Source organism: Oncorhynchus mykiss, chromosome 5 (genome assembly GCF_057628025.1).
Source record: "Oncorhynchus mykiss isolate SJ-2025 chromosome 5, ASM5762802v1, whole genome shotgun sequence".
NCBI classification, from domain to species: Eukaryota; Metazoa; Chordata; class Actinopteri; order Salmoniformes; family Salmonidae; genus Oncorhynchus; species Oncorhynchus mykiss.
In genome coordinates, this window is record NC_143026.1 from 76,414,902 (window position 1) to 76,439,574 (window position 24,673).

General features: G+C 40.7%; 1 protein-coding gene across 12 annotated transcripts in view; it reads right to left on the minus strand.

The window, feature by feature from the left end:
- LOC100135915 (circadian locomoter output cycles protein kaput) overlaps positions 1-24,673 on the minus strand; it is a 48,913-nt gene that overhangs the window by 9,944 nt on the left and 14,296 nt on the right. For 7 of the 12 annotated variants that reach the window (XM_021604344.3, XM_090236004.1, XM_090236002.1 and 4 more), the window contains exons 2-5: positions 18,461-18,527; positions 18,007-18,251; positions 15,084-15,175; positions 1,380-1,442 (exon numbers count right to left, since the gene is read on the minus strand). In XM_021604344.3, coding sequence (XP_021460019.3) covers positions 1,380-1,442; positions 15,084-15,103 — 83 coding nt within the window. In that variant the 5' untranslated portion in view covers positions 15,104-15,175; positions 18,007-18,251; positions 18,461-18,527. The remainder of the gene's footprint in view (positions 1-1,379; positions 1,443-15,083; positions 15,176-18,006; positions 18,252-18,460; positions 18,528-24,673) is intronic. The other 5 variants (XM_090236003.1, XM_090236001.1, XM_090236005.1 and 2 more) reach the window with 1 other exon arrangement.

Genomic DNA, 24,673 nt, shown 5'->3' on the forward strand with positions numbered 1-24,673 from the left:
ACAGTTTATGCCATCTCTATTGCACTCCACACTGCCCTTTCACACCTGGACAAAAGGAACACCTATGTGAGAATGCTATTCATTGACTACAGCTCAGCGTTCCAACACCATAGTGCCCTCAAAGCTCATCACTAAGCTAAGGACCCTTGGACTAAACACCTCCCTCTGCAACTGGATCCTGGACTTCTTGACGGGCCACCCCCATGTGGTAAGGGTAGGTAACAACACAGCCGCCACGCTGATCATCAACACTTGGGACCCTCAGGGGGTGTGCTAAGCCCCCTCCTGTACTCCCTGTTCACTCATGACTGCATGGTCAGGCAAGACTCCAACACCATCATTAAGTTTTCTGATGAAACAACAGTGGTAGGCCTGATCACCGACAACAATCAGACAGCCTATAGGGAGGAGGTCAGAGACCTGACCGTGTGGTGCAAGGACCACAACCTCTCCCTCAACGTGATCAAGACAAAGGAGATAATTGTGGACTAACAGGAAAAGAAGGATCGAGCACACCCCCATTCTCATTGACGGGGCTGCAGTGGAGCAGGTTGAGTGTGTTCCTTGGTGTCCACATCACCAACAAACAATCATGGTCCAAACACACTAAAATAGTAATGAAGAGGGCACGACAAAGCCTATTCCCCCTCAGGAGACTGAAAAAAGTTGGCATGGTCCTCAGATCCTCAAAAGGTTTTATAGCTGCACCATCGAGAGCATCCTGATGGGTTTCATCACTGCCTGGTATGGCAACTGCTCGGCCTCCGGCCGCAAGGCACTACAGGAGGTAGTGCGTACGGCCCAGTACGTCACAGAGGCCAAGCTTCCTGCCATCCTGGACCTCTATACCAGGCGGTGTCAGAAGAAGGCCCTAAAAATTGTCAAAGACTCCAACCACCCGTGTCATAGACTGTTCTCTCTGCTACCACACATCTAGGTCCAAGATGCTCCTAAATAGCATCTACCCCCAAGCCGTAAGACTTCTGAACAACTAATCTAATGGCTACCCATAAAGCTGCTGCTACTCTGTTATTATCTATGCATCGTCACTTTAATAACTCTACCTACATGTACATATTACCTCAACAGCAGTGCCACCGCAGATTGACATTGTACCGGTACCCCCTGTAATAAAGCCCCGCTATTGTTATTTCCCGCTGCTCTTTCATTATTTGTTTTTCTTATCTATTACTTCATTCTTTAGGTATTTTCTTAAAACTGCATTGATGGTTAAGGGCTTGTAAGTAAGCATTTCACTGTAAGGTCTGCACCTCTTGTATTCGGCGCATGTGACAAATAAAATGTGATTTGATTTGATCAAACTAAGCCTACGTACAGAGTTGTCTTTAATGTAGCGCTTGAGCTCATAAAGACCTCACCGTTTTGCTTTGTCCTTTTCATCTTCTTCCATTAACCCATCAAAGATACTGCTGGCGTCATCCCTGCAAAACAAACAACCAACCATTTTTATTTCGGGCCAAAACGCTGGTGCAGATAGCATTGGTCAGACTGCTACCCCAGCCCGGTCCGTAGAGGGCAGTGCGAAGCATAGTCTAAATTTAGACAGAGCCCATGCTCAATGACTCAGCTGGTATTGAGGCAGAATGACCAGGAATGCAACTCATTTGCCTTGGAAGGCAGAACCTTTTGCTTACTCAGCAGACTAGGACTGACGTCACTAACATGTAGGTCAGATGGTCATTATTAGAACCTTGACAAGTGGCATAGCTAATGTTCTGCCTGCAGTTAGAATAATAAACCTGAAGTAGTGTCAGCATGGATGTGACCTATTGTAGCCTATGGTGTTGTGTATGTGCCAGTATGCATGTAGCTGTGTGTATATAAGTGTGTACACCCAGTAAATGTCAATACACACCTTCAAGAACAGAATTAAAGTGCTCGTCTGTCTGTTTGCATGCGTGGATATTCAGGTGCACTTTCCTCAGGTCCAGGTGAGCGTTCACTGTGCTCCTCAGTCCTTCCAACCAGTTCTACATTGTTGTTATATACACTACATGACCAAAAGCATATGGACACCTGCTTGTCGACCATCTCATTCCAAAATCATGGGCATTAATATAAAGTTGGTCCCCCTTTGCTGCTATAACAGCCTCCACTCTTATGGGAAGGCTTTCCAGTAGATGTTGGAACATTGCGGCAGGGATTTGCTTCCATTCAGTGACAGTAGCATTAGTGAGGTCGGGCACTGACGTTGGATGATTAGGCCTGGCTCGCAGTTGGCGTTCGAAATTCATCCCAAAGGTGTTCGATGGGGTTGAGGTCAAGGCTCTTTGCAGGCCAGTCAAGTTCTTACAAACCAATCTCGACAAACCATTTCTGTATGGACCTCTGTTTGTGCATGGGGGCATTGTCATGCTGAAACAGGAAAGGTTCTTCCCCAAACTGTTGCCACAAAGTTGAAAGGTCATAATTGTCTAGAATGTCATTGTATGCTGTAGGGTTAGGATTTCCCTTCATTGGAACTATTCCTCCTCCAAACTTTACAGTTGGCCCTATGCTTTAGGGCAGGTAGCGTTCTCCTGGCATCTGCCAAACCCAGATTCTTCTGTTGGACTGCCAGATGGTGAAGTGTGATTCATCTTTCCATAGTAACGCGATTCCACTGCTCCAGAGTCCAATGGCGGCAAGCTTTACACCACTCCAGCTGACGCTTGGCATTGCGCATGGTGATCATAGGCTTGTGTGCGGCTGCTCGGCCATGGAAATCCATTTCATAAAGCTGCCGACTAACAGTTCTTGTGTGGACATTGCTTCCAGAAGCAGTTCGGAACCCGGTAGTGAGTGAAGCAACAGAGGACAGATGATTTTTTACACGCTATACGTTTCAGCACTTGTTGGCTTACCACTTTGCGGCTGAGCCGTTGTTGCTCCTAGCTCTAGCAGGGCAGAAATTTGACGAACTGACTTGTTGGAAAGGTGGCATCCTATGAAGGTGCCACATTGAAAGTCACTGGGGCGCTTCAGTAAGGACATTTTATTTCCTATGTTTGTCTATGGAGATTGCATGGCTGTGTGCTTCATTTTATACACCGTCAGCAATGGGTGTGACTGAAATAGCTGAATCCACTAATTTGAAGGGGTGCCCACATACTTTCGTGTGTGTGTGTGTGTGTGTGTATTTGTCAATTTTTTCATACACTCCAGATTCAAACCACCCATGCTATCCCAATAATAAATGATTCGATTTTTCCATTGTGTCAATTATGGCAGATTGATTGACTTCCAAGTTTTTTCAAGATGAGAAGAGAATTGTCCAGCCCATTGCGCATCTCACTACACCCAGTGCTTGACTTGGGATGGAAGAATTGCAGGAGCTGTCTTTTTCCAAGTCGGTACATTATACTATGTTCACCGAAATTCACAAATTGCATTAGGCTATATAGACCTCTATACTTTTAACCATATTTTGATGACTTATTATAGCCTACATGAAAAAGTAAACATTATTGACACTGGAAAACTTTTGTCTAATCCCATGTAGATATACCAACTCCTGCCATTGATCAAGGCACTTAGCCCCCACATAACATGTGACTAACAGTTCAGTTCTATCAACATGTGGTCAACCCTCCATCAGGAGAGCTCCTTGGTGTGCAGGCTTGACTTTTTCAACATCACAACCAAATACTTTTGTCTTTATAAAATTATTTCTTCATTCAATAAATCAGGGATCAAATGGATAAGGTAGGCTACTTCAAAGCAAGATGTCTAAGTAGACGACGGACAGACGCAACGGACAGATCAAAAGCAAAGGTTTGGACACCTACTCATTCAAGTTTTTTTTACATTTGTAGAATAATAGTAAAGACAACAAAACTATGAAATAACACATGGAATCATGTAGTAACCACAAAAAAAAGTGTATTTGAGATTCTTCAAAGTAGCCACCCTTAGCCTTGAAGACCGCTTTGCACACTCTTGGCATTCTCTTAACCAGCTTCATGAGGTAGTCATCTGGAATGCATTTCAATTAACAGGTGTACTTTGTTAAAAGTTAATGTGCAAAATGTATTTCCTTCTTAATGCGTTTGAGCCAATCAGTTGTGTCGTGACAAGGTAGGGGTGGTATACAGAAGATGGTCTTTTACCAAATAGGGCTACGTCCATATTATGGCAAGAACAGCTCAAATAAGGAAAGAGAAATGACAGTCCATCATTACTTTAAGACATGCAGGTCAGTCAAGTTTCTTCAAGTGCAGTTTTAAAAACCATCAAGCTCTATGATGAAACTGGCTCTCATAAGGACCGCCACAGGAAAGGAAGACCCAGAGTTACCTCTGCTGCAGAGGATAAGTTCATTAGAGTTACCAGCCTCAGAAATTGCAGCCCAAACAAATGCTTCACAGAGTTCAAGTAATTTCCTTATATGAACTCTAACTCAGTAAAATTGTTAAAATTGCTGCATGTTGTGTTGATATTTTTGTTCAGTATAGTTAGTCTCCAATTATTTTATACCTGCTACTGAAATGACGCACTCTCTCCCCTCGGGCAACGACCCACTCACACTGGCACACACGCAGCACCAGACATGCACTGAAGGGCCATTCCGATAATGGCTGATATGTGCTTTCATGAATTATATTAACAACAATTATGAAACTAATTTCCATGACTTTTCCTGACTACACAAACCCTCATTTGACCCTCATCTGGCACATTTTTAATCAGTGCAATCTCGAACAGCCTACTGTCACTCAAGGATTCACAGACTAACGGCAAATAAATTGAACAAACCGGAAATCAGGAAATGAATGCCCACTCTCCATTGCTATTCAATGAAGATCCCGCCTTCATTCCACTTTGATGAACCTTTTTTGCCAGAGTGTGTGAATCTGGGCCAGCAAAAGGCTACTTTATTTTTGTTACCGGTATGCAATTCCCCAAAAATTGAAAGTGCCAGTATGGTGTTCCGGACAGCTTCAGCGCAAGTCAAGCACTGAATACACACCCATAGGCACGTCTTAAAATAGGCAGGCAGACAGATTAAAAGTACATTTACATTGTAATACTTCTGACAGCCAACTTTCTAGCGCTGCCCACAACTTCCACACTTTATAGCATTCCCAGAAAGCATGGATTATGGAATCATTATTAGTTTTACACTTAAAGACATGACTCTGCAGTTGTGCTGTAGAATTTGTGAATTCTCTCATGTATAATAAATTCCATACATTAGTTTATACTGGATTAAGCCTATATTTTCATAAACTGTCATTTTGTTAGTAATGCTCCAACTTTCCCTCCATCTTGTGCCAACATCAGTTACTTTGTATTTTTTCCTAAGAGATTATCAGTTGGATATGCTCTCTGCAAGGCTTCCTATATCTTCCCTGTCATATGAACATACATTTCTGACTCAAATAAGATTCCCTCAAGGTTTCTCCCTCCAAGGTCTATTTTCACTGCACACTTCTCATTGAACAATAATTAATGGACCAATGGGGGGGAGGGGGGGGATGACATATACTGGCATGCTTTTCTGTATGTGTGCATGTGTGCCTAATTTGCCTTCATGCATTTCTGTGCATGCTGTGTGAGCATGAGAATAATGTGGTGCCTGTGTTTTTTTACCCCAGGGCTACTTCAAACAAATAAGCTCCAATTACACTCACCAATGCTATTTTTAGACAAGCCCATTAAAGTCAACAATGTAGAAACACAATAGATTAATAGCAAACAACAAATACAGTAATGAAGAGTAAACAAGCATTTTACAACAATGTGCTGGGCGATATGAACCAAAAGTAATATAAAATGTAACCATTTTGCTTGATAGAGATATATATCTCAATCGTTGTATTTATCACTAACGTATTTATTTATATATATTTTTTTTAAATGGACAATTATGCCTACTTTCCATTAGTGGCAGTTTTTTTGTTGTTGTGCCAAGACAACTGAGATGGTATAGCCTATGATAGAAAATGTTAATTATTTCCAGGGAATGCATGATGGATATTTTGATGTGCAAACCTGTCAAAATAGGATCCAGAATGATCAGATTTGTTTTGAGGTCTTCAGAGATGAATTTGCCCACGCCTATTGGCCTTGGCCACAGGTGTCAAATTTATTCCACGGAGGGCTGAGATGTTTGCAGGTTCACACTCCTCCTTTGTACTTGATTGATGAATTATGGTCACTAATTAGTAAGGAACTCCCACCACCTGGTTGTCTAGAGCTTAATTGAAAGGGAAAAACCCAAACCCTGCAGACACTAGGCCCTCCATGGAATGAGTTTGACACCCATGTTCTAGGTTATATTGTTCACCACGTGTGGAAGTGAGAACTCAAAACACTTAGCCATGTAGAGTTAGCAATCTAGCTATCAGTAAATGTAATGTCCAAAAAAACTTTTCAGTACTAGGCCTAGGCTACTTGATGTAAGCATATTCAGCGCAAATGGTGCACTCCGCTCTGTGGCACATCAAAACCATACTCCGGTTGTAAAGTGGTGCCATGAACTCAATATTAAGAGGTGAGAAAAAACAGTAGTAACTTTGAAAACAGTCTGTCGCGCAATTGCATTTGGAGCAATGGTCATATGCTTGTGCTTATCAGAAAGCATCCCTCCCTCCTCTGTGCGCACAGTGGGGAGAGGGAGCGATCAATGTTGGCCAAATAATCGTCTTAGAACAAAACAATATGTGCAGGAACGTTGTGTAGAATTTTTTTAAATTACCGACCTAAGCAAACTGCAATGGAGGGCAATGTCAGTGTGGGTAATTTTGGGTTTATCATCCCAGCTCTCTTGTACATCCCACACCAAGCCAAAGATACAGTGCCTTGCGAAAGTATTCGGCCCCCTTGAACTTTGCGACCTTTTGCCACATTTCAGGCTTCAAACATAAAGATATAAAACTGTATTTTATTGTGAAGAATCAACAACAAGTGGGACACAATCATGAAGTGGAACGACATTTATTGGATATTTCAAACTTTAACAACTCAAAAACTGAAAAATTGGGCGTGCAAAATTATTCAGCCCCCTTAAGTTAATACTTTGTAGCGCCACCTTTTGCTGCGATTACAGCTGTAAATCGCTTGGGGTATGTCTCTATCAGTTTTGCACATCGAGAGACTGACATTTTTTCCCATTCCTCCTTGCAAAACAGCTCGAGCTCAGTGAGGTTGGATGGAGAGCATTTGTGAACAGCAGTTTTCAGTTCTTTCCACAGATTCTCGAACTCTGAATGATCCAATGTTGACCTAAATAACTAATGATGATAAATACAATCCACCTGTGTGTAATCAAGTCTCCGTATAAATGCACCTGCACTGTGATAGTCTCAGAGGTCCGTTAAAAGCGCAGAGAGCATCATGAAGAACAAGGAACACACCAGGCAGGTCCGAGATACTGTTGTGAAGAAGTTTAAAGCCGGATTTGGATACAAAAATATTTCCCAAGCTTTAAACATCCCAAGGAGCACTGTGCAAGCGATAATATTGAAATGGAAGGAGTATCAGACCACTGCAACTCTACCAAGACCTGGCCGTCCCTCTAAACTTTCAACTCATACAAGGAGAAGACTGATCAGAGATGCAGCCAAGAGGCCCATGATCACTCTGGATTAACTGCAGAGATCTACAGCTGAGGTGGGAGACTCTGTCCATAGGACAACAATCAGCCGTATATTGCACAAATCTGGCCTTTATGGAAGAGTGTCAAGAAGAAAGCCATTTCTTAAAGATATCCATAAAAAGTGTTGTTTAAAGTTTGCCACAAGCCACCTGGGAGACACACCAAACATGTGGAAGAAGGTGCTCTGGTCAGATGAAACCAAAATTGAACTTTTTGGCAACAATGCAAAACGTTATGTTGGCGTAAAAGCAACACAGCTCATCACCCTGAACACACCATCCCCACTGTCAAACATGGTGGTGGCAGCATCATGGTTTGGGCCTGCTTTTCTTCAGCAGGGACAGGGAAGATGGTTAAAATTGATGGGAAGACGGATGGAGCCAAATACAGGACCATTCTGGAAGAAAACCTGATGGAGTCTGCAAAAGACCTGAGACTGGGACGGAGATTTGTCTTCCAACAAGACAATGATACAAAACATAAAGCAAAATCTACAATGGAATGGTTAAAAAATAAACATATCCAGGTGTTAGAATGGCCAAGTCAAAGTCCAGACCTGAATCCAATCGAGAATCTGTGGAAAGAACTGAAAACTGTTGTTCACAAATGCTCTCCATCCATCCTCACTGAGCTCGAGCTGTTTTGCAAGGAGGAATGGGAAAAAATGTCAGTCTCTCGATGTGCAAAACTGATAGACATACCCCAAGCGACTTACAGCTGTAATCGCAGCAAAAGGTGGCGCTACAAAGTATTAACTTAAGGGGACTGAATAATTTTGCACGCCCAATTTTTCAGTTTTTGATTTGTTAAAAAAGTTTGAAATATCCAATAAATGTCGTTCCACTTCATGATTGTGTCCCACTTGTTGTTGATTCTTCACAAAAATATACAGTTTTATATCTTTATGTTTGAAGCCTGAAATGTGGCAAAAGGTCGCAAAGTTCAAGGGGGCCGAATACTTTCGCAAGGCACTGTACTTACACAACTGCCATCAACATACCTTAGACCACGTGTCAAACTCAAGGCCCATTTTAATCTTGTTTTTGTAAATTTTCCCCTGAAAAACCATCTCAAATCGACAATGAAATGACAAAAACCATATCGAAACTGTGTAGAAATAATGGACCTACATTTAGTCTCTTCACTCTGTCCAGCTTGCTATTAGTCATTGAAACGAAAGCTAGACAGTCAGGGAATGTAGAAAATTCCAGAAGCGATTGATAGAGGACAATTTTTTGCATGTTTTGACGGCGAGGAAATATCAATATTATGTGCGGCACTCAACCTCAGTGAAGACCAAGTGCAGCCCACAGGGCAAATGAGTTTGACACCCCTGCTAAACTATCAACATAGCTTACACAAAACTAATAAAGGACTTTTGACAAAGGGTATTTCTATAGCGGTTGTGCAGTTTGTTTTCAATCATCACAAATCATTACCATTTGTTCCTTTAAGTAGCAGCTAATGTGAATAAATAAATGGATTTAAAAATGTTTTAACCTCTATTCAACCCCGTACACTTGCTGGAGTTGTCCTATATGAATAGGGCTAAATTGAAATGTTTCTTACAGAAGTAATATGGAAAATATATGCATAACCATGGCAGCAATTTAAAAAAGGGGAACATTTAGGAGATTATGGGAAACATTTTAGACTAAAAGGTGAGGACAAAACAGTTCATCTGACAAGACTGAATCCAAACATTACACTGTTGATTATATATGCATTTTACATTTGCTGTACTTTCATTGCATTTGTTGATAACGAAATCTGACAATACTCTGGATACATTCAGTAACATAATATTCATGGCAAATTTGGGGTAGGTGCAAAATAGGATGAAAATATGACAAGGTTTTGAGGGAGAGGTCTAACTAGTGTCTCCAAGTGGCCACATACAGCGTCTCCAGAAATGATTCATAACTCTATACTTTTTTTCAAAATGTTGTTGTGTTACAGCCTGAATTTCAAATGTATTACATTTTGATTTTGTATCTCTGATATGCACACAATAAGCCCATAATGTCAAGTGGAATTGTCTTCATAGAACCTTCAAAATGTAAAAATGTGCTTAAATTCACATAAGATGCATGGACTCATTCTGTGTTCAATAATAGTGGTTAACATGATTTTTGAATGACTAGCCCATCTCTGTACCCCACGCATAAAAATAATTGTAAGGTCCCTCAAATCGAGTAGTGAATTTCAAGCACCGATTCAACCAAAGACCAGGGAGGCTTTTCAATGCCTAACAAAGAAGGGCACCGATTGGTAGATAAAAAGCAGACACTGAAAATCCCTTTGAGCATGGTAAAGTTATTAATTAGGCTTTGGATGATGTATAAATACACACAGTCACTACAAAGATGCAGACGTCCTTCCTACCTCAGTTGCCAGAGAGGAAGGAAACTGCTCAGGGATTTCACCATGAGGCCAATGGCGATTTTAAAACGGAGTTTAATGATTGTGATATGAAAAAAAGGAGGATGGATCAACAACATTGTAGTTATACTCCACAATACTAACCTAAATGACAGTAACTTTTTGTCCTGAATACAAAGCGTTATGTTTGGGGCAAATCCAACAACACATAACTGAGTACCACTATTCATATTTTCAAGCATTGGTGGTGGCTGCATCATTTTATTGGTATGCTCGTCATCGGAAAGGGAGTTTTTTTTAGGATAGAAAGTAACAATACAGCTATGCACAGTCAAAATCCTAGAGGAAAACCTGGTCCAGTCTTCTTTCCAACAGACACTGGGAGACAAATTCACCTTTCAGCAGGACAATAACCTAAAACACATGGCCAAATCTACACTGGAGTTGCTCACCAAGATGACATTGAATGTTCCTGAGTGGGCTAGTTAGTTTTGACTGAAAATCTATGGCAAGACTTGGAAATAGCATAATAGCAATAACCAACTTGACAGAGCTTGAATAATTTTATATTGTACAATCCAGGTGTGCAAAGCTCTTAAAGACTTATCCTAAAAGATTCACAGCTGTAGTCACTGCCAAAAGGTATTTCTAACATGTATTGTCTCAAGATAGTGTTTTATTTGTCAAATTTTTTGTTTGAATTATTCTTCCACTCTGACAGAGTTTTGTGTAGACCGTTAGCAAAAATTACAATTAAATGAATTTTAATCCCACTTTAACATGTGGGAAAAGTTGAGGGGTGTGAATACTTTCTGAAGGCACTGTACCTCTCCAAAGTGTGCACGGTTCCTACATAATTCCAATGCACTTTTATGACTCAAAGAAGAGTCTTCAACTATAAAGGTGCTATTTTTAGCTCTCAGCTGTGCTGTCGAGGAACTAGAGCAAACAGACTTGTTTGTTTTCTTTTGGAACACAGCCCAGCATCCCCACTATCACACAATTACTGTTGTTGTTTATGCATTCCAAAAATGTTCCATTATAATTCACAATCCGGTCTGGTGGGCATTATTTGAAAGCATGTTCTACGGCCAACATGGAAAAGTTGTAAAATATGATCTTACAGTGTTAGGCTTTCACATGGCAAGTGCACATACAGTGCATTCGGAAAATATTCAGACTCCTTGACTTTTTCCACTTTGTTACGTTACAGCCTTATTCTTATTCTTTTTAAATTTCCTCCTCAAACTCCACACAATAACCCATAATGACAAAGCAAAAAACAGGTGTAGAAATTATTTGCAAGTTCATTAAACATAAAAAAAACTGAAATATACATTTACTTAAGTATTCAGACCCTTTACTCAGTCATTTGTTGAAGCACCTTTGGCAGTGATTACAGCATCGAGTCTTCTTGGGTATGATGCTACAAGTTTGGCACACCTGTATTTGGGGAGATGCTCCCATTCTTCTCTGCAGATCCTCTTAAGCTCTGTCATGTTGGGTGGGGAGCATCGCTGGACAGCTATTTCCAGAGCCCGGACTTGAGGAAACCAATCAAGGAAACCAATCTTGGTTTCATCAGACCAGATAATCTTGTTTCTCATGGTCTGAGAGTCATTTAGGTGCCTTTTACTGAGGAGCGGCTTCCGTCTGGCCACTACCATAAAGGCCTGATTGGTGGAGTGTTGCAGAGATGGGAGAACCTTCCTGAAGGACAACCATCTCCACAGAGGATCTCTGTAGCTCTGTCAGAGTGACCATCAGGTTCTTGGTCACCTCCCTGACCAAGTCACTTCTCCCCCGATTGCTCAGTTTGGCCCTGTGGCTAGTTTTAGGAAGAGTCTTGGTGGTTCCAAACTTCTTCCATTTAAGAATGGAGGCTACTGTGTTCTTGGGGACCTTCAATGCTGCAGAAATGTTTTGGTACCCTTCCCCAGATCTGTGCCTTGACACAATCCTGTCTCGGAGCTCTACGGACAATTCCTTCCAACTCATGGCTTGGTTTTTGCGCTGACATGCACTGTCAACTGTGGGACCTTGTATAGACAGGTGTGTGCTTTTCCAAATCATGTCCAAACAATTACAAATGTACCCCAGGTGGATTCCAATCAAGTTGTAGAAACATCAAGGATGATCAATGGAAACAGGATGAACTTGAGCAAAATGTTGAGTCTCATCGAAAATGGTCTGAATACTTGTGAATAAGATAGTTTTTTTATTTTTAATACATTTGCACAAAGAAAAACCTTTTCACTTCATCATTATGGGGTATTGTGTGTAGGTTGAGGAGGAAAAAATGTATTCAATACATTCTAGAATAAGGCTGTAACGTAACAAAATGTGGAAAAAGTCAAGGGGTCTGAATACTTTCTGAAGGCATTGTAGAAAAGAGTGACGAGTGCATTCAAATGTGTGTTCCCCGCCAAACATCTTCACAATATGACAAACATAGGCTCATTCTGTTCAGGACAACCCAGGGTATGACACCATGTCAACTTGTAACTGTACATCAAGCAGTGTGGTCATAAACGTTGACACAATGAAATTTGTTTTATGATATGGAAATGTGAAGTGCAGATTTAGGTGTGTTTGGCTCGCTTGTAAGACATCAAAGTGGTATTTATTATAATCCTTAACGACTCAATATATTTATGAGACCTCTATTTAGAGCATTTCCCTTACTCAGACAAAAAAAAACTGCGGGAGGTGGGGCAACTTCTTGCCACACGCAGTGTTCACATTCAGAACGGCTGTCAGTCAAAACCAATACTGAGCTGTAAAGCGGAGACCTTGAGCTGACATCATGTTTTTGTACACCACATGCATTTCAATTTAAGCATTTATCAGCATCCAAATCTGCTATTTTAACTAGAGGTCGACCGATTATGATTTTTCAACGCCGATACCGATTATTGGAGGACCGAGAGAAAAAAGCAGATTAAAATCAACCGATTTTTTATTTTTATTTGTAATAATGACAATTACAACAATACTGAATGAACACTTTTATTTGAATTTAATATAATACGTCAATAAAATCAATTCAGCCTCAAATAAATCATGAAACATGTTCAATTTGGTTTAAATAATGCAAATAATGTTGGAGAAGAAAGTAAAAGTGCAATATGTGCCATGTAAAAAAGCTAACGTTTAAGTTCCTTGCTCAGAACATGAGAAAATATGAAAGCTGGTGGTTTCTTTTAACAAGAGTCTTCAATATTCCCAGGTAAGAAGTTTTAGGTTGTAGTTATTATAGGACTATTTCTCTCTATACCATTTGTATTTCATATACCTTTGACTATTGGATGTTCTTATAGGCACTTTAGTAATGCCAGTGTAACAGTATAGCTTCCGTCCCTCTCCTCGCCCCTACCTGGGAACACATCGACAACCAGGAACACATCGACAACAGCCACCCTCGAAGCATCGTTACCCATCGCTCTTGCAGAGCAAGGGGAACAACTACTTCAAGGTCTCAGAGCGAGCTATGTCACCGATTGAAACGCTATTAGCGAGCACCCCGCTAACTAGCTAGCCATTTCACATCTGTTACACCAGCCTAATCTCGGAGTTGATAGGCTTGAAATCATAAAAAACTCAATGCTTGAAGCACAGGGAAGAGCTACTGGCAAACGCACGAAAGTGCTGTTTGAATGAATGCTTACGAGCCTGCTGCTGCCTACCACCGCTCAGTCAGACTGCTCTATCAAATATCAAATCAGACTTAATTATAAACATAATAGCACACAGAAATATGTCATTAATATGGTCAAATCCGGAAACTATCATTTGAAAACAAAAAGTTTATTATTTCAGTGAAATACGCAACTGTTCCATATTTTATCTAACGGGTGGCTTCCATAAGTCCAAATATTCCTGGTACATTGCACAACCTTCAATGTTATGTCATAATTACGTAAAATTCTGGCAAATTAGTTCGCAACGAGTCAGGCAGCCCAAACTGTTGAATATACCCTGACTCTGCGTGCAATTAACGCAAGAGAAGTGACACAATTTCCCTAGTTTAATATTGCCTGCTAACCTGGATTTACTAAATATGCAGGTTTTAAAAAATATACCTCTGTGTATTGATTTTAAGAAAAGCATTGATGTTTATGGTTAGGTACATTCATGCTTTTTTCGCAAATGCGCTTTTGTTAAATCATCCCCCGTTTGGCGAAGTTGGTCTTCACACAGTTCGCAACGAGCCAGGCGGCCCAAACTGCTGCATATAGCCTGACTCTGTTGCACAGAACGCAAGAGAACTGACACAATTTCCCTAGTTAAAATAAATTAATGTTAGCAGGCAATATTAACTAAATATGCAGGTTTAAAAAGATATACTTGTGTATTGATTTTAAGAAATGCGTTGATATTTATGGTTAGGTACACATTGGTGCAACAACAGTGCTTTTTTCACAAATGCGCTTGTTAAAAAAACGTTTGGCGAAGTAGGTTATGATTCAATGATAAATTAACAGGCACCGCATCGATTATATGCAACGCAGGACAAGCTAGATAAACTAGTAATATCATCAACCATGTGTAGTTAACTAGTGATTATGTTAAGATTGATTGTTTTTTATAAGATGTGTTTAATGCTAGCTAGCACCTTACCTCCTTGCTGCACTCACATAACAGGCAGTCAGCCTGCCACGCAGTCTCCTCGTGGAGTGCAATATAATCGGCCATGATCGGTGTCCAAAAATGACGATTGTTATGAAAACTTGAAATCGGCCCTAATTAAAATCGCCCATTCCGATTAATCGGTCGACCTCTAATTTTAACCTATATACGGGTATGAGTGTAAAGAGTTAACCAGGCAAGTCCATTAAGAACAACTTATTATTTCCAGGTCCAGAGCCACCCACACACACAGGTCAGTCACACACACACACACCTAAAGATCCACCAAATGTTGCTTGAAATCACCACTAAATCCAGGGAAAGTAAAGCACCGATTGAGAACATTTAAAAAATGTTTTATTTTATAGATTGTTAGTCACAGATGATTTGACAGACAGACCAGTTAGATGAGTAGGTAGGGTAGGATATCCATTTCTCTCAAGTTTAGGAGGAGATTGGTAGACTAACTCACCCGCCTATACTGGAAGTCATTTTGTAGCCTGTTCAGGGTCGCAGTTATGGAGAGGGGCCTTTTAATCGTGAGGTAGACATTTGTGAATGAACCTGTCAGAAAAAGCGAGATTAACAGTGATGTACATGTACAGTACATGGCCTGAAACTAAAAATAATGTACAGTACCAGTCAAAAGTTTGGACACATACTCATTCAAGGGTTTTCCTTTATTTTTACTATTTTCTACATTATAGAATAATAAAGACATCAAAACTATGAAATAACATATGGGATCATGAAGAAACCAATTAAAAGTTAATTTGTGGAATTTCTTTCCTTCTTAATGCGTTTGAGCCAATCAGTTGTGTTGTGACTCCTTCAAGACTGTTGGAAAAGCATTGAAACATGAAACAAAATGTTGGACTCATCAGACCTGGGTCTTCCTTTCCTGTGGCGGTCCACATGAGAGCCAGATTCATCATAGCACTTGATGGTTATTGCGAATGCACTTGAAGAAACTTTCAAAGTTGTTGAAATGTTTCATATTGACTGACCTTCGTGTCTTAAAGTAATGGACTCTTTGCTTATTTGAGCTGTTCTTGCCATTATATGGTCTTTTACCAAATAGAGCTCACTCTGTATACCACCCCTACCATGTCACAACACAACTGATTGGCTCAAACGCATTAAGGATAGAAATTCAACACAAACTTTTAACAAGGCACACCTGTTAATTGAAATGCATTCCAGGTGACTACCTCATGAATCTGGTTGAGAGAATTTCAAGAGTGTGCGAAGCTGTCAAGGCTGAGGGTGGCTACTTTGAAGAATCTCAAATATAAAACATATTTTGGTTTGTTTAACACTTTTGGTTTCTAAATGATTCCATATTTGTTACTTCATAGTTTATGTCTTCATTATTATTCTACAATGTAGAAAATAGTAAAAATAAAGAATAACCATGGAATGAGTAGGTATGTCCAAACCTTTGACTGTGTGTGTGTGTGTGTGTGTGTGTGTGTGTGTGTGTGTGTGTGTGTGTGTGTGTGATATATACAGTGGGGAGAACAAGTATTTGATACACTGCCGAGTTTGCAGGTTTTCCTACTTGCCAAGCATGTAGAGGTCTGTAATTTTTATCATAAGTACACTTCAACTGTGAGAGATGGAATCTAAAACAAAAATCCAGAAAATCATATTGTATGATTTTTAAGTAATTCATTTGCATTTGTGTGTGTGTGTGTGTGTGTGTGTGTGTATGCATACATGCATACATACATACACAGACTCCACAAATTTCTTGTTAAGAAACTATAATTTTGGCAAGTCGGTTAAGACATCTACTGCGTGCATGACAAGTAATTTTTCCAACAATTGTTTACAGACATATTATTTCACTTATAATTCACTGCATCACAATCCCAGTTGGTCAGAAGATTACATACACTAAGTTGACTGTGCCTTTAAACAGCTTGGAAAATTCCAGAAAATGACATCACGGCTTTAGAAGCTGCTGATATGCTAATTGACGTCATCTGTGTACCTGTGGATGTATTTCAAGGCCTACCTTCAAACTCAGTTCCTCTTTGCGTGACATCATGGGAAAATCTAAAGAAATCAACCAAGACCTCAGAAAAAACATTGTACACCTCCACAAGTCTGGTCCATCATTGGGAGCAATTTCCAAACACCTGAAGGTACCACTTTCATCTGTACAAACAATAGTACCAAGTATAACCACCATGGGACCACGCAGCCGTCATAGCGCTCTGGAAGGAGATGCATTCTGTCTCCTAGAGATGAAGGTACTTTGGTGCGAAAAGTGAAAATCAATCCCAGAACAACAGCAGAGGACCTTGTGAAGATGCTGGACGAAACAGGTACAAAATTATCTATATCCACAGTAAAACAAGTTCTACATCGACATAACCTGAAAGGCCACTCAGCAAGGAAGAAGCTACTGCTCCAAAACCACCATAAAAAAAGAGACTACGGTTTAAAACTGCACATGGGGACAAAGATCATACTTTTTGGAGAAATTCCCTCTGGTCTGATGAAACAAAAATAGAACTGTTTGGCCATAATGACCATCGTTATGTTTGGAGGAAAAGGGGGAGACTTGCAAGCCGAAGAACACCATCCCAACCATGAAGCACGGGGGTGGCAGCAGCATGTTGTGGGGGTTCTTTGCGGCAGGAAGGAGTGGTGCACTTCGCAAAAATAGATTGCATCATGAGGGAGGAAAATTGTGTGGATATATTGAAGCAACATCTCAAGACATCAGTCAGGAAGTTAAAGCTTGGTCGCAAATGGGTCTTGCAAATGGACAATGACCCCAAACATACTTCCAAAGTTGTGGCAAAATGGCTTAAGGACAACAAAGTCAAGGTATTGGAGTGGCCATCACAAATCCCTGACCTCAATCCTATAGAAAATTTGCGGGCAGAACTGAAAAGGCGTGTACGAGCAATGAGGCCTACAAACCTGACTCAGTTCCACCAGCTCTGTCAGGAGGAATGGGCCAAAATTCACCCAACTTATTGTGGGAAGCTTGTGGAAGGCTACCTGAAACGTTTGACCCAAGTTAAACAATTTAAAGGCAATGCTACCAAATACTAATTGAGTGTATGTAAACTTCTGATCCACTGGGAATGTGATGAAAGAAATAAAAGCTGAAATAAATCGCTCTCTACTATAATTCTGATATTTCACATTCTTAAAATAAAGTGGTGATTCTAACTGACCTAAGACATGGGAATTTTTACTAGGATTAAATGTCAGGAAATTTGAAAAACTGAGTTTAAATGTATTTGGCTGAGGTGTATGTAAACTTCCGACTTCAACTGTGTGTGTGTGAGAGATATACGTATATCTATCTATCTCACACAGAATAACCCACAGCCTCTATTCCTGAAGGGCAGCAGCACCCGGCCCAACCTTACCTCCTGTCTAGCAGACTCTGTGGGAGGATGAGGAGTGTGGTGTAGGATGAAGGTCCACCCAATGTGGAGGCACTGTGGGGATGGCAGAGGTCTGTGTCCCCCCTAGGGGAGGGGGGTAGTTACAAGAGTCACTGGGAGGATCCTTTGTCAAAGGCCAGCGGTTGTCAACGGCTCCTTGCTGAGCTGAGCATTCCGCCGTGCTGGGCTGTGGATGTACCACATGACAGCTACATCGGATGCTCTAACTGGTTACAAAACAGAAGACATTACATGAATTAACCTGTAAAGTGGTCTATTTACTCAATCCCAATTCAACCATAGCCTCTGTACCGTAGGTTCTTGTCTATCTGGAATTAATTTATTCGATAAATGTTATATGGCAGAAATTCCACTTAGCATATCAGTGGGCTAAGCATAGCTATATGTTTAGTACAGAGCAGAGGTGAGCACTTACCAATCACATGGTTCGTCTGGAGCCGCTATGGTACTGGACTAGAAAAGAGATGTTTTCCTTCGGGGATCTAAAATAAGAAAAAAAACACACAACATATACCCTGAAAACACACACATCCTTTAACCCTGCAACAGACACACTAATAACCTTACGTATAGACGTACACAGTACCTTATATCCTTAGCGATGACATGATGGAAAAGCTGATTCAACCGATTGCTGCAGCTGTACATAGCCCATCTGTAAATAGCCCACCCAATCTACCTACCTCATCCCCATATTGTTTTTATTTAATTTTCTGCTCTTTTGCACACCAGTATATCTACTTGAGCAGATGATGTGCATCTATCACTCCAGTGTTAATTTGCTAAACTGTAATTACTTCGCTACTATGGCCTATTTATTGCCTTACCTCCTCACGTCATTTGCACACACTGTATATAGACAATTTTTTTATATTGTGTTATTGACTGTATGCTTGTTTATTCAATGTGTAACTCTGTTGTTGTTTGTGTCGCACTGCTTTGCTTTATCTTGGCCAGGTCGCAGTTGTAAATGAGAACTTGTTCTCAACTGGCCTACCTGGTTAAATAAAGGTGAAATAAAAAATAAAGAGCCAGAAAGGTCATGACAGCCACAGCCTGAAATACGCAACCAAAAACACAAACTGACATGATAAAATCCTGGTTTAGACACATGCCCTAGTTTCTAAACTAGTTAGGGATCCTAATAATGCCTAATTGTGGCAATGCGAGGACGTCAACAGTGGAGCTCGACTGACCAATATGTCTCTAATAGTGAGCTTTCCTAAAATGACCAGCATCATGATTAATCCCATTCTGACCCAACAGACTGCAATGCTTTCACACAAACTGGACTAATTCCTGGATAGAACAGAACATTAAAGTGAATGTTTTCCAACATGTTAAACTATGAACATATTTTTGGGAGAGGAAGAGAGTGACAGACACAGAGACAGACATAGGGGTGTGGTGGCTGTGGCGGAGTGTCTAGGTGAATGAGGGGAGTGCTGGGAAATCTATAGAGCATCTACAGATGGACTACCCAAATAAAGTGTGACCCCAAGTGCCTGAAAGGAAGGGGGAGGGGCATTGTCACAGCCCATTGACTTTCAGCTATGCCCATTTCTCTGCTCTCTGGACGTGACTTAAATGCAAGTAAAACTAAAAATGCATGCTATTCAATCGATCACTGCCCGCCCGTCCAGCATCACCACTCTGGACGGCTCTGACTTAAAATACGTGGACAACTACAAATACCTAGGTGTCTGGCTAGACTGTAAACTCTCCTTCCAGACTCACATTAAGCATCTCCAATCCAAAATTAAATCTAGAATCGGCTTCATATATCGCAACAAAGCATCCTTCACTCATGCTGCCAAACATACCCTCGTAAAACTGACCATCCTACCGATCCTTGACTTCGGCGATGTCATCTATAAAATATCCTCAAACACTCTACTTAACAAATTGGATGCAGTCTATCACAGTGCCATCCGTTTTATCACCAAAGCCCCATACACTACCCACCACTGCGACCTGTATGCTCTCGTTGGCTGGCCCTCGCTTCATACTCGTCGCCAAACCCACTGCTAGGTTTTTTTACATTTTATTTGACCTTTATTTAACCAGGCAAGTCAGTTAATTAAGAACACATTCTTATTTTCAATGACGACCTAGGAACGGTGGGTTAACTGCCTTGTTCAGGGGCAGAATGACAGATTTTCACCTTGTCAGCTCAGGGGATCCAATCTTGCAACCGTACAGTTAACTAGTCCAACGCTCTAACCATTGCACTCCACGAGGAGCCTGCCTGTTACGCAAATGCAGTAGAAGCCAAGGTAAATTGCTAGCTAGCATTAAACTTATCTTATAAAAACCAATCAATCCTAATCACTAGTTATAACTACTAATCCAGTTTAGCAGGCAATATTAACCAGGTGAAATTGTGTCATTTCTCTTGCGTTCATTGCACGCAGAGTCAGGGTATATGCAACAGTTTGGGCTGCCTGGCTCATTGCGAACTAATTTGCCAGAATTTTATGTAATTGTGACATAACATTGAAGGTTGTGCAATGTAACAAGAATATTTAGACTTAGGGATGCCACCCGTTAGATAAAATACAGAACGGTTCCGTATTTCACTGAAATAAACGTTTTGTTTTCTAAATGATAGTTTCCGGATTCTATCATATTAATGACCAAAGGCTCGTATTTCTGTGTGTTATTATGTTATAATTAAGTCTGATTTGATAGAGCAGTCTGACTGAGCAGCAGCAGGCCCGTAATCATTCATTCAAACAGCACTTTCGTGCGTTTGCCAGCAGCTCTTCGCAAGCACAGCGCTGTTTATGACTTCAAGCCTATCAGCCTAATGGCTGGTGTAACCAATGTGAAATAGCTAGCTAGTTAGCTGGGTGTGCGCTAATACCGTTTCAAACGTCACTCGCTTTTAGATTTGGAGTAGTTATTCCCCTTGCAGCGGGGCCGCGGCTTTTGTGGAGCGTTGGGTAACGCTGCTTCGAGTGTGGCTGTTGTCGATGTGTTCCTGGTTCGAGCCCAGGTAGGGGCGAGGAGAGGGACGGAAGCTATACTGTTACACTGGCATTACTATAGTGCCTATAAAGACATTCAATAGTCAAAGGTATATGAAATATAGAGAGAAATAGTCCTATAAATACTATATTAACTAGAACCTAAAACCTCTTACCTTGGAATATTCTCCTTTTAACATAGTCTCATGTTAAAAGGAACCACCAACTTTCATATAGTCTTATGTTCTGAGCAAGGAACTTAAATGTTAGCTTTTTTTACATGTCACACATTTTTATATGGCACATACATGGCACATATTGCATATTGGCACATCTTACTTTCTTCTCCAACACTATGATTTTGCATTATTTAAACCAAATTGAACAAGTTTCAGGATTTAATTGAGGCTAAATTAATTGTATTGATGTATTATATTAAGTTAAAATAAGTGTTCATTCAGTATTGTTGTAATTGTCATTATTACAAATGTTTAAATAATAATAAAAATAATAATAATAATAAAACAAAAATACGTTTTTAAAAAAATAGGCAGATTAATCGGTATCGGCTTTTTTGGTCCTCCAATAATCAGTATCGCCGTTGAAAAAAAAAAATCGTAATCGGTCGACATCTACTGGTCACCCCCAAAGCCAATTCCTCCTTTGGTCGCCTTTCCTTCCAGTTCTCTGCTGCCAATGACTGGAAAGAACTGCAAAAATCACTGAAGCTGGAGACTCATATCTCCCTCACTAGCTTTAAGCACCAGCTGTCAGAGCAGCTCACAGATCACTGCATATAGCCCATCTATCTACCTCATCCCCATACTGTATTTATCTTGCTCCTTTGCACCCCAGTATCTTTACTTGCACATTCATCTTCTGCACATCTATCACTCCAGTGTTTAATTGCTATATTGTAATTACTTCGCCACCATGCCTATTTATTGCCTTAACTCCCTTATCTTACCTCATTTGCACTCAATGTATATAGACTTTTGTTTTATTTTTTCTACTGTATTATTGACTGTATGTTTTGTTTATTCCATGTGTAACTCTGTGTTGTTGTATGTGTCGAATTGCTATGCTTTATCTTGGCCAGGTCGCAGTTGCAAATGAGAACTTGTTCTCAACTAGCCTACCTGGTTAAATAATGGTGAAATTAAAAATTAAAAAACAGATACATTTGACCTGCACAAGCAGCACGACACACAGGGTCTCACACCACAAACACATCACACAGAAAATGTGAGGGTCTCTGTCGAAAACATAAGGTTACAGGTTTAATAAATTCTCAACATGACCATGTATGTAACAGTAGCAGCAGAGTTTCTATCCACCTTATGTAACCTGGCAACAAGGGCACCATCTGATTGGTCCAGAAACCGATGGGTTGGGCCAGAGCCAGAACACGTGGACAAGCAGCGAGGGAATTGGTCATTGGCTTTGATACTCATTGGTTAGAGATGCTCAAAAATAGCTGTTGACACCTCTCGTCACCACAAACAACTTCAATGATGTCCGTCTCACACTCAAGCATGTGGCAAACAGAGCAGCGGATGAAATTAGTGTGAGTCATCAGGCTATAAATAAAGTGCATAGAATTGTAAGATATTTTCATTTCATGGTGGGGGAAAACATTGAAAATGTGTTTTCGTAGTATAAGCACTCGGAAGCCGACATTAGCATAATTAGCATTCCCATAGAGTTAACATGGCAGGTTAGCTAGTTAGCTTTGAGGCACAACAGATCAAATATCCTAATGTTATTTACATAAAACATTTCGGGCACAATTTGTCTTTTGTCATTGATATTCTGCGTTAATGACATTGTCCATTCAAGCATTGATTGAAAAAAATGTGGCTAACATTAAAATGTTTTCAGACATTTTCATCAACAGATAACATATTTCAAATTCTGTGCACATTATTTAATAGTTTTGAGAAATGTAATTCATATTTTACAATGGTTTTACTTGTGTCAATGTGCAGGAAGTTGAAATACAAACACGTTCAAAATAGCTCAGGTCAAGTGGGCAGGGCTACATAAGGTGAATATGGGTCACAGCAAGTGAGTGGTGTCTCATCTCACCTACAGCTTTTGGAGGGGTAATCATACCAAAGCATAGAGCACGGTTTCATTCATACACTGTTGTTTTAAAAGCTGCCAATCACAAACTTTGTCAACACTGAAAAGAGTCAGTGTTTTGACAGTGGGAAAAGACATGCAGACAAAGCATGATGTGAGAGCAAAAGAATGATAGGAAGTAGGGTTAAGTGTAGCAGCAGGAACACAAGCGGTAGCTGCAGCAAAAAGCTGTGCTTGTATAACTGCACTCAGTGCTTCACTGACCTGCTGACACAATGACCTACTTTCTTCCTCCTTCCCCTTTAAACTTCATCACAGCTCCACTTGCAGCCAATAACAGAGCACTTTCAGTCACCGTAAAACCCTGAGCAGCCAACCAGTGAGCAGAGTATGTCACCATGAGCCCTGAAGAGCCAATCAAGTCCCTAACTGGCATTTTACAACATTTGGAAGCTAATCACACAGTAACCAAATGCATCCTGGCTTCCCCGGGGCAGTAGTGAGACAAAGGAACTACGAAGAGAAGAGAGGGAGGGAAATGGAAAATGAAGTGGTGGAAGGGAAAGAGAAATGTTTAAAGCAGCCACTCAAATCACTGATGCCGCAAATGATCTTTCTCCCTCATATACACCCGAACAGACAAATACACCTCCCACACAGAAGCCCCTTCATCATTTCTCAGTAGCCTCAAATACATCGCTTCTCGCACTCAAAATCTCACTCACCAACACTTTCTCACCATTTCTACACACACAAATTGTGCTGATGTGCTGTGCGTGAAGTGGATCCTCGGTGCCGCTTGTCATCACGCACTCATAGCGACGGTGCCCATCGGCAACGCCATAGCAACCACCCGCGCCATGCAGGGTAAAAATAGCATAGCTGAATTCCTCTACAGTTAAGACTCCATCACGGAGTGAGCCTCCCCTATTCTATAATAGAGCAGAGAGAGAATCCCTTTATATCTGGCTAAGGCTGCCCTATGATGGTCTAACTACCACAGAGAGGACCTACCTCCATCACTGGATGCTGCTCGCAAGCAGTCTAAACCATCCACTACCGTTTGAGTGTTCTGTAATGCTATTGAGAAGAGACTGTCCTCATACGTGTGCTTTCTATGTTATACAGTAGAAACCCCCTGTTTTTAATATATGAGAGAGAGAGAGAGAGACTCAATCACCAAGCATGCCCACCCCCCTGCCATTATACAGCAGAAACTCTTTCCATCAAGGAAATTGCTTCCCCCATTCTGGTCTAGAAGCATTGTAAAAATAAAACAGGGTTAAAATGAATATAGCTGGGTAAACAGAGCAGAACAAAGAAGGAATACAGAAAATTAAGGTAAGGAAAACAGAAAAGAAAAAAATGTATACCTAGATTAAACAAAAAATCTGATCTGGATCATATGGACCTTGGCATACAGAATGGGTCCTCTCTAAACTGAGCCTAAGCCTGTATGTACCATTCCTGACACCTGAAACCAATGAGGATTTGTGGTCCATTTATTAGTGAGTGGGTAGGATAGCCCGATTGTCGACGTTTGAAAAGTAGCAGCAGGTTGCTTACAGTAGGGA